Source organism: Setaria viridis, chromosome 8 (genome assembly GCF_005286985.2).
Source record: "Setaria viridis chromosome 8, Setaria_viridis_v4.0, whole genome shotgun sequence".
NCBI classification, from domain to species: Eukaryota; Viridiplantae; Streptophyta; class Magnoliopsida; order Poales; family Poaceae; genus Setaria; species Setaria viridis.
Genome location: NC_048270.2, coordinates 34,201,559 through 34,213,139, shown reverse-complemented (window position 1 = coordinate 34,213,139; position 11,581 = coordinate 34,201,559). Strand labels below are relative to the sequence as shown.

Genomic DNA, 11,581 nt, shown 5'->3' with positions numbered 1-11,581 from the left:
ATTTAATTTAACAGACTCGAAGTTTGTTGTATGCCTTTCCCTTTTTTAAAACCTCTAGATTAGATTTGTCTCTAGTTCGAATTAGTTTATATGCACCTCACGTGACATATCAGAGAGGCAACCAATTTTTTCTCTACCTAATTAGAACAGGGACCACCGATTATTCATTCAAGGAATGAAGGAAAAATCAGCTTCACTTCATATTATTTTATGGGCTATGCCGGCCAAAATTTATTATCATTTCCGTTCATTTGACCGTCAGAATTTACAAGAGTCCAGTTTTTCTGTCCAGAGGTGCTGTCACGGTGCAAGCATTAAGCATCATGTTAAGTTCTACTCCGTACTACTAGGGAATGCGCTTTTAGTACCCAGTCGGAACTGCCCTTTAGTACCGGTTGTGCAACCGGTATTACTATATCGATATTAAAGGTCCAAATAACCAGTACTAAAAGGGACCTTTTAGTACCGATTGGGCATACTAATTTGCGTGGCACATCACAAGGCCTTTTTCTTCTCCTTTTCTTTTCTTTTCTTTTCTTTTCTTTTTTCCTTTTTCTCATTTTCTCAAGAATCACAATCACAATTTTGCTCCTCGACAAGCAGCAATTCATTGGCGGATCCACACACCCCCAGCTAATTGCTACCAATTTGCTAGATAACAATTAATTATGGTGGATCCAAATAGAACCTAACTCGTTAAATAGTGCCCCTTCGTTCCATATCCCCATCCCCTTTATAACCCCATGCATCTTAAGTTCAGTCGATCCACAATTTCATAGAGATAGCAGCACCCATACTTGCTAGCTTCTACTACAAGATCAGTACAAGACAAACAATCATAGGGGAGAGGCCAAAAGAACAATACAATGGCGGAACTTGCCATAGGGATTTCCAAGACCGCAGTGGAAGCTCTCTTGAATAAGGTGAAGACCGCCATCAAGGAGGAGGCCGAGCAATTGCAGATCGTGGAGCGTGATATTATTTTCATCAAGGACGAGTTCGAGATGATGCAGTCCTTCCTCATCAACGCCTCCAGTGGGGAGAGCATGAAGAACCAGGTGGCGAGGACCTGGGTGAGGCAGGTACGTGACCTGTCCTATGACACCGAAGATTGCATTGATTACGTCCTTCACCTGGACAAAAAGAGGTCATTTTTGCAACGCTTACTGCGGTTCAACATGCTACAAAAACCACTTACCCTTGACCAAGCCGTCGCTGAGATAAAGCAGCTCAGGGCACGAGCTGAGGAAGTGAACCAGAGGAACATGCGCTACAACCAGATTGGCAATTCTAAAGAGCAGGTGCAGCAGACAACTGCTGCCAGCCAAATGGTATTGGACATCATCAAGAAGCCGACAGATGCCTTTGACAATCAGGAGGATATTTTGGATCTCACCAGATTGATAAAGATGGAAGACAAGGGCCTTCAAGTGATTTCTGTTTGTGGAACAGGTGGCGATCTAGGTGCAATTTCCATCATCAAGAAGACATATGAGGACCCAGAAATCTGCAACATGTTTGAGTGCCGCGCGTGGGTGAAGCTGGCGCGTCCTTTCAATCCACATGAGTTCATCCGGAGCTTGTTAGCTGGGTTCTATGCAAACTCTCCCAGCCAAGAGCCAGAGCTGGGTTCTGGAAACTCCCACATCAATGGAGGTCCAGGGAAGCGACTTTTTAGCATCTTTACCCTTGCAGAATTTGCAAAGAAGCTAGTTGGAACTCAGGATGTCCACGATGCAAGTGGGCAGCAAGAAGATGATGTAGGTGTGAAGGTACTAGAGACGATGAAGGCTACCCAAGACAATATCATTACAGATTACATGGAGATAATCAAGAAGAAGGCATACCTCATCGTTCTAGAAGACCTTTCAAGCATAGTAGAGTGGAACGCCATCAGGACGTTCATGCCAGACATGAGGAATGGCAGCCGGATTGTTGTATCAACGCAGCAGCTTGAGATTGCAAGCCTGTGCCCGGAGCAGACAAACCATGGGTTGCTCCGTGAATTCTCAACTGATCACTCTGTCTATGCCTTCTTCAAGGCGCTTCCAAGAAAACATCAGGTACATATAATAAACTACTGCCAGAAAACTTTCCAACATATCACTATTCGTTGCATAGTTATCTTAAATGTCTTATCTCAATTTAGAAAGATATTTTACGTGTATTTCTAATATAAGTCGTTTTATGGTGTCCCCAACATATCAAATATATATGTATATCCCCTTTGCTATCCCTACTAGGAGGTACGTACTTCCTTCCAAAATGGAAAAAGTTATAGTTTTTGTCCTAAGTCAAACTTTTCTATGTTTCACCAAGATTATAGAAAAAGAATATGAAAATCTACAATTCCAAAAAAAATGCTCTTCGGATGAGCTCTCTCTCTCTCTCTCTCTCTGTTAAAAACAAGTAGAAAACAATCAAGAGAGTACTGTGTGCGGCGCAAACCATTAGGTGAATGAGATTCCAGAGATTTTTAAATGATCTGCTATTAGTAAATCGTACATGCCATTTAGAGGCTATCAATGCTCGGATATAAAGTTTGAAGATTTTTTTAGTCAAATTAAGTATTTTTTAGTCAAATTTTAGGCTACTTTATTTCATCGAAACATTTAAAATCTCTAAATATCAGTGATAATCATACCTAAAAAGTGACAGAAAAAATGTATCAATGTATTTCATGTGATAACAAAGACCTATCAAAAGCTTTTTTTGGTACAATCAGCGTCAACCAGAATAGGTATACACTACAAGAATAACTATAACCATGGGTAATATGCTTGCTGGGAATGAAGTTATTGGCAGTTTGTTCAAACTTTTTGGGAAAATAAGAATATACTACTAACTAAAAGTCGTTTGCCACTACCGAGAAGCACTAAAGACTAACTGTTGGCCAGCCATAGAATAACTATCAGTTAAGATCACAACTCTTGTAGTGGTGCTACACTATTCTCATAAGCGAGTTGTGGCTATAGGTCTTAAATCTAATGGTCAGAAAATTCAGGTGAGATGCATCCTGAAATCCTGAGTTCCCTCCTATATTATGCCCGCCATCTTATATGATATTCTTGTGCCTTGCATGCATGCGTACCATGTATACAGCTTCCCCACAGCACCGTTCATATATGTTTGTTGGTCCTCCTCTCTTCTTATTTGCAGCATACTAGACGTAAGCCGCCATGCCCAGACGTGCAATTCATTCGGAGACCGCCTCCCGACCACTGGAAGGAACATCATAACCTTTACGGGCGTGAATCTGAGATAAACAAACTTGGGGAGCAGATAGCAACAGCTCATGTACGAAAAGTCAGCGCAGTCATCTCAGTGTGCGGGATTGCTGGTGTTGGGAAATCTTTTCTCGTCCGAGCCTTCTTTGACCATTTTGCAGCATGTTTTGGGAGTTCTGCTGTGGTCAGTGCATCCCGTCCATTCGATATCATGAACTTCTGTCAGGATTTAGTTGACGACTTGAAACCACCTGAAGGTGAAGATATCTTCCATAGGATTTGGAAGCATCTGGAAGAAAAACAGTGCCTTGTTATTATTGACGACTTACGGTCCAAGGAAGATTGGGACCTGATAGAAGGTAAACTGATATTGAGAGCTTCTAAAAGCTGTATCATTGTCATCACAAGGGAAGAAAGTGTTGCCAGACATTGTGCAACGTCAGACCATGCAGTGTGCAGAGTCAAAGGTCTAGAAGCTGAAGCAGCCCGTAGTCTCTTCGAGAAGGTTTGTCATCAACCCATGTGATGCTAACAATTGAAATTTAAAATAGTATATGCGCTTTTGTGTTGAAACCATGGTAAAAATAAATGGAAAAAACAAGCCTACCCTAGCTTGAATAAACAAATAGAATAACTCAAAATTTACTATGTATTTGAGTTTTTCTTTCAAACCTATTTTAAGTACAATGACGAATGGAATCTAGTTGTCTTTGTCTATTTTTTTATCATAATTAGGGGAAGGGAAGAGGCAGATGGTTGTTAAGTATGCCCTTGCTGTTATTCATTAGTTTACAAAATTTGATTAAAAATTGTCATTGTTTTTATAGGACTTTAAATAGAAATTTCATTAATAAGAAAATATATGTTCATGCAGACTTGCTTGACTTGGACCGGTTTCCTAATATTTTCATATCCAAATATTTGTAATCAGATGGATTCATACATGCACTCAATTTTGTAACATAAAAGTTTTTCTAAAGAAAAACTTAACAAATAGATATGTGCCATTGCAATTTCACCTGTTTCAAAGTAGAGTCTTTTTACTGCCAATGGAGGTATAACTGAATTACACATAACTAGAAAGGTACAAATTATTTAGTACCCAGTTACCAAATATTTGGTCGAACTGAATGGACTTGGGCACTTAAAATCTACTCATATGGCTCCATCTAAAATTTGTTCAAGACAAACCTATACGTTTCTATCTAGATTTGCTATAATTAATGTTTATCTAGTATGTTTGTTCTCGAATCACCAAGAGTTTTCCAACCTAGAGTTCATCCTACCAAGCTAGCTAATCAACTAGCAAGTTAGTTGTGGATCTTGTTGAAACGTACAACTCACATGTAAAGTTTATTTGTATTTAAGTCTATATGAAAAAGTTATATATTTTGTATACACAATATAATATCTGTGCTGACTTGTAATTAAGTTAAAGCCAGCATAAATAGCTCTTATTATCGAGAGTCGGCATGGGTAATTTTCGAGGTATATGTTCTGATGGAAAACTCTTGGAGGACACGTATCACTGTAGGTTTAATGTACAGATCGTTTTATTCGCAACAATGTTGCTGCTTTAAATTTTCTTTAAGAATATATGATTTTTGCATTGGTCATCTCAACTAATACAATCTTTATATTTGTTGTACAATAGGAGACTAAAGATCATGGTGGAACCTCTCGTTGGGATTCTAACATGTTGGATGAAGCAGGGATTATCATAAACAAGTGCGGCAGACTTCCCAAACTATCTGTTGCTTTAGTTAAGTACTTGGCCGATGTACGAAATGGTATACTGGAGGCGCGGCGTCTGAATGCCAACTTTATGTATTCCTTGAATAACAGCAAGGGGCTTGATAGCTTCCAGGATATATTCGCCTGGATATATTCAAACTTTCAGGCTTGTCCTCAACTTCTCAAGAAATGCGTCTTCTATCTCTCACTTTTTACCCAAAGCAGCATGATTCGTCAGAGTCGTTTGGTGAGGAGGTGGATTGCAGAGGGCTACTCCGAAGGCACTGACAGCAACAGCAAGGTGGAGTACACAGAGAAGCTCCTCCACGAGCTAGCTAACTTGGGCATAACAGAGCATCCACATCAGACACCTACCGTGGCCGGTTGCCAAATCAACTCCTTATTCCTCGAGTATGTCATCTCACGGGAAACGGAAGAGAACATTTTCCTTCCATTGGAAGTCTCGGTACTGCAGGGGGAAGGAAGTCTGAACACACAACGTGCAGGACAGCACCTGGCAATTGGGAGCAGCTGGAAGAGGGACAAGTTTGTGTTTGACAACATGGACTTGTCGCGGCTACGGTCTCTGACGGTTTCTAGAGAGTGGAGGCCCTTCTTAATATCTGACAGGATGAGAGTGTTACGTGTTCTTGATCTGGAGGACACAAATGTAGCGGATGGTGACATCGAGCAAGTCGTGAAACAGCTACCTCGCCTCAAGTTCCTCGGCCTGAGAAGATGCGCAAAGATATCTTGTCTGCCAGAATCCTTGGGTGACGACCTCAGGCAGCTCCAAACTCTGGATATCAGGCACACCTCTGTTACCAAGCTTCCAAAGAGCATCACCAAGCTGCAGAAGCTGCAGTATATTCGTGCTGCAACAAGCCTACGGTTGATGGACGAGGAGCCATCAACACCATGGAGGAGTAGTCATGGACATGTTGACGCTTGTGATGGCATCATAGTGCCCAGAGGGATTGGGGCACTGATGGCCTTGCACACACTGGGTGTCGTCAACATCGGCGCTGGAGGCGGTAAGGCCATTCTGAACGAGCTGAAGTACCTGAGCCAGCTTAAGAAGCTCGGAGTGTCTGGCATCAACCGGAGTAACATCAAGGGGTTACTTTCGGCCATCTTTGGTCATAGCCATTTGGAATCATTGTCACTGCAGCTTCACAAGGACGACAAGGATTTGGAGTGGTTAGGAAAAATCACTCCTCCAAATAACCTACGGCGCCTTAAAGTGTATGTGCATGTAGTAAAGTACCCACATTGGAGCTATTTACAGGGCCTTGGCCAGTTAAAAAGGCTACGTACCCTTAGTCTTCGTTTCGAAACGGATCAAGATGTTGAGCTTCAATTCTGTGACAATATGGACAGATATCCGTTGTCTACACACCGCCAGTTCAGTGAACTCAAGGTCCTCGAGATAGCTTGCAGCTCAAATTTACATGTGAAGTTTGCTGGAGGAGAGATGTTTGAACTGAAGGTGCTGAAGGTTCACTGCTTAAATGGATCGTCGCTGCAGTTATCTAGGATAGAGCGTCTGCATTCACTAAAGTATGTCTGGCTGAAAGGCTCCTTTGACGACACAGTCAAGGAAGAATTGCGGCGCAAAGTTGTCCAGCATCCCAACAAACCTAATTGGAAGCTGGATTAACCTTGCCTGCCTTGACGGGTCCTCACTGAGCTCCAGATGGTGACTGTTTGCAAGACCACACGCGTGGTTGGTGGCCTTAGTGCTACTTCTCTTCGTGTTCTCTGATAGCCTTTCCTGTCTTCACAACCAAAAATAGCTACCTAATGTTGAATGTATGTAGGTGGTATGAGCCGTAATATCTGTATTCTTTCGAACACGTATTAGAATAGCTAGCCCATGTATATGTATGAACTGGGCATGCACAATGCCGTGGTACTCATTCTGTTGCTATTTTTTTTTAATTTTTTTAGAAAAAGGAAAATGTTTCCGGCCTCTGCAATGGCACGCAACACAATTTTTACCTCATTCTCAGCAACAAAGCTGATAATAAAATAGGAAAAGAAGCACACACATAAAAGGAAAATTCAAAAGCAGAGTCTATTATTGCTTCTCCATCCATTATTGGCAAAAATATCCAAAACGACAACCCAGTGCTTTGCTTGCCGAATGGACGATCTCCCCTGTATCCTCACGCTACAGTAGGGACCAAAACCACAACCAATATGCTCCTCTAAAAACAGCCTGCATAAAAGAATTAAAATATTTTTTCTGAAAAATTGAGTCGTTACATGTACACCAAATAGCCCACATGACGGCTACAACCGCAACAAAGATTAATTTTTTATCCTTCTTTCGTATGCCCATTAACCAATTTCTAAGCATATATGTTATTGATCTAGGCGGGGTTAACCTAGTAGTTACGTGGACAACTCTCCATATGGTCTTAGCATGTTGACGGTCAAAAAAGAGATGTTTAATTGTTTCATTGCAATCACAGAAACAACACTTTTGACTTCTGACCCAATTTCTCTTAGCTAAATTATCCTTTGTTAAAATTACACCTCACTGGAGATGCCAAAGGAAGATTTTTATTTTTAGAGGAATTCGTAGATTCCAAATAAATTTATTTGTGAAGGGGTACCTGATTCATCAAATACTGATACATAGACTGAACTGTAAAACATCCATGTCGATGTAGGTCCCAGGTAAAGTTGTCCCTCCCTTGTGAAAGTTGTTGCAAGGATATTTGGCTACTAAGTTGTGCAAAGAAGTTAATTTATCCCTGTTAGAGCTCTTCAAAAAGAAATATTCAATAGATTTTGGTTCATAACATTTTCCATTGTATCATGAGGATAATCAACTATATCAAAAAGGCTAGGAAACTGCTCTCTAAGAGGTTTAGAGCCCACCCAAGTGTCCTCCCAAAATCTAGTTTGTGATCCATCTTTTATCTTAAATGTCCTACATCCCAGAAAGTCTTCCCTGACCTTTAATAGACCTTTCCAAAAATGTGAATCACCAGGTTTAATCTGAACCTGAGTAAACCATTATTGTACTCAGATACTTATTTCTGAGTAAGGTCTGCCAGGTACCTTCTTCATTAAGAAATTTAAAAGCCCATTTACTGAGAAGGCATTTGTTTTTAATCCAGAGATCGATTATTCCTAAACCCCCTTGATCTTTATGACGACACAGGATGTCCCACTTTGCAAGGTGGTATTTTTGTTTATCATTGTTGCCTTGCCAAAAAAAATTTGGACCTATAAAAATCCAATCTTTTAAGGACATCCTTCGGAATTTCAAAGAAAGACATTATGAACATGGGGAGGCTACTTAGACCTGAATTCAGTAAAACTAGCCTGCTGACATAGGATAGGTGCTTGGCTTTCCAAATGCTTAATTTCCGCTTGAATCTTTCCTCAATTATAGTCCAATCTGCATTATGGAGTTTACGATGATGCATCGGAATACCTAAGTATCTGAAAGAAAATTATCCTATCCCACAACCAAACAATCTAGTATACTCTTGTTCATAATGTTTAGCTTCTCCATAACAGAAGATCTCACTTTTGTGGAAGTTAATTTTAAGTCCTGATAATTGTTCAAAAACACATAGCAGCAGTTTCAAATTTTTTGCTTGCTCCAAATCATAATCCATGAACAGGATTGTATCATCTGCATATTGCAAAATTGACAACCCATCTTCCACTAGATCGGGAATGACCCCTTTGATTTGACCATCGTCTTTTGCCCTCTTTATCAAAATAGAGAGCATATCTGCCACAATATTAAAAAGAATAGGTAACATGGGATCCCCTTGCCTTAACCCCATTTTGTTTGGAAGTAGTGTCCAATGTCATCATTGAATTTGATGCCTACACTTCGTCCCGAAATAAATCTTTCAATCCATGCGCACCATTGCTGACAAAATCCCTTCATTCGAAGAATTGCCCATTGAGCTTCTTAGTATGTAATTCATGGATAGTTTCATGTAATATCACTACTTCCATAATATTCCGACCTGGCATAAATGCCATTTGAGAAGGTCGAACTACCTTGTTGGCTACCCCCATGAGTCTATTAGTGGCAACCTTGGTAAAAATCTTAAAGCTTACATTAAGCAAGCAAATGGGCCTATATTGTTGTATTTTTGTTGCCTCCTTTATTTTTGGGAGAAGAGTAATTACTCCAAAATTGAGGCTATACAAAGGAAGGCACCCTTAAAAAACAGTGAATAAATCTAAAAGGTCCCCTTTATGATGTCCCAGAATACTTGATAGAATTCTGGTGGGAAACTATCTGGACCAGGGGCTTTATTATGTTCCATTTGGACACTACCTCTTTTACTTTATTCTCAGTAAAGAGAGATGTGAGGACGTTATTCTCCTCCTCGGTGACCTGAGGTATATCTTGATTTTGGTCTTCCACTAGGGTGAAATTATTTTCTTCTGGTGGTCCAAATAGTCCTTTGTAATAGTTTGTGACATAAGCTTTTAATTCAATATCACCCACTATCACCCCATCTTCTTGTTCTAATTTGAAGATGCGTTGTTTTCTATATTTAGCATTAGCAACCAAATGGAAATATTGGGTGTTATCATCACCTTCCAAGAGGCTCGTACCATTTAGTTTCTTCTTTCCTCAAGAGGTGAACTAATCGCTCATTGAGGTAATGCTTGAAATCTAAGTCCTGGTCAGAGAGTACATTAGTTTCTTCCTTTTATCTAGATCATCGATCATTGAAACTAATATCTTTTTTCCTTTTTATTTTGGCCTGCTTTATTTTTAGACCATCCTCTAAGGAATTGCCGGAGGGATCTAATCTTATTTTACCATTTTTCCATAGCAGTGGCCCCCCTGTTTCTGATTGCCATTTGTTAGCAACTAAATCACGAAACTCATCTCTAATTAACCAACCTCTTTCAAATTTAAAAAGAGGTGGTTGTTTATTATGTGAAGAAGCACCCGTGTTTAATAATAACGGTGTGTGATCTGAATTACTTCTATCTTTGGCGTGTACAGTTGTGAGAGGGAACTTTTGCTCCCAATCTGTACTTACCAAAACTCTATCTAATTTCTCAAATATTGGATCATCTCCACTGCTCGCCCAAGTATATTGGCAGCCTGTATTTCTCTAATATCTAGAGATTGAATGACCATATTGAATAAATTTGGCAACTTCGAATCAAAATTGTCCTTATTCTTATCTTTCGGATGTCACATAATATTGAAATCTCCACGAGTGTTTCTTTACTACACATATTAGCCAGCTCTATTAAAAAAATTTCCTGTCTATTTGAAGCCATCATTTTTATTTCAAAGTGAACTTAACATAGAAGTCCCCTTCATTGATGGCTCCAATATCGTAAACCATAAGGTCGACACCGAGAAGAATTCCTCCAGAGCGACCATGTGGCGCCATGCAGTGCCATATGTATTTTTTGCCACCACATAACTTTTTAAGGGTGCTATCCAGGAATTGATCCCGACCCGTTTCCATGAGGGTAATAAAATCAATTTGCTCCTCTTTGACCATATCTTCCAAATACCCGTGTTTAGTCAAGTCTCCAAGACCTCTGCTATTCCAAATGATCCCTTTCATTTGAGACACAATTTGGATGGTATTATTGGTTTCTTAATGGCTATCTTATTCTTGTTTCTAGAATTTAATCTCTTCTTACGTGGTGTAGCATTTAATTCGCAACAAATTTGATCATAGCCTTCCTCATATGCACTCTCCTCAAAATCCCCAGATATGTGGTGAAGATGTGCATCTAAAAGGTCTTCTTCTTCCTCATCCAGGTTAATCTTAGGTGAGGATACTTTGCTACTACAACCATCTTTCTTTCCTGACAATTTAAGCCTATCTATTTCTATGTTTTTGAGAGAAGTAACAGAAGATAAAATAACTCTATTATCTCTACCCATCGAAATCCCAATGTTGGCAACTCTAGAAGAAATAATAGAATCTGAAATACATGGGAAAGACAAACAATTACCTGGTTCCAGTGAATTCCTTTTGGCTGCCAAGTTCATTGCTTTCTCCATTATTTTGATGTCCCCAATTGCTGCTGCGCGTTTACTTGATCTTCCCCCGGTGCATTGCCTCCAGGAATTGCTGCAATTTCTTCAACTTCAATGACAGTCTCTAATGATTGGAGAGCATTTGCCATTACCACATTAGTAGTATTAGCACGTATACCATTCTTCTTAGAAAGTGCCTGCAGCATTCTACGGGGCAATTTGTGAAAATTTGGCTCTGATGAAAACCCCTCTGGACTAATCACCATCCCAGCCAGAACATCTAATGAAACAGTTCCCATTTCTGGTACAGGGACCTCCTTAGTTTTTGTCACTAAATTAGTGGCCGCATCAGGTCCTTGTCGCTCGACCGGCACTCATTTGACTTGCCTGTGGAAGCTGTACCCTGCCCGACTTCTGAAAAATCTTCGCTAGCGCCAGTCAGAGTTGCAATTTCCCCCAGCTGGTGCTCCTTTGGAAGTGAAAGTCTCGACGTGTCGTGGACAGGTCCGTCCAATCCTAGCACGCAAGTCATATGCTGCCTGAATGCTGAAGCTGAATCGTTGTGTTCTGTCAGCGGACCCAATGTTGTTGTTCTTTGAATAACAGTACCAATATC

General features: G+C 40.2%; 1 protein-coding gene across 1 annotated transcript; it reads left to right on the top strand.

Annotated features, from left to right (window-relative positions):
• The first annotated feature begins 866 nt into the window (after positions 1–866).
• Positions 867–6,880, top strand: LOC117866800 (disease resistance protein Pik-2). The gene is made up of 3 exons (XM_034751081.2): positions 867–2,063; positions 3,160–3,732; positions 4,882–6,880. Exons 1-3 carry the CDS (start codon positions 867–869, stop codon positions 6,619–6,621), a joined length of 3,510 nt encoding a protein of 1,169 aa, XP_034606972.1. The 3' UTR covers positions 6,622–6,880.
• Positions 6,881–11,581: the final 4,701 nt, after the last annotated feature.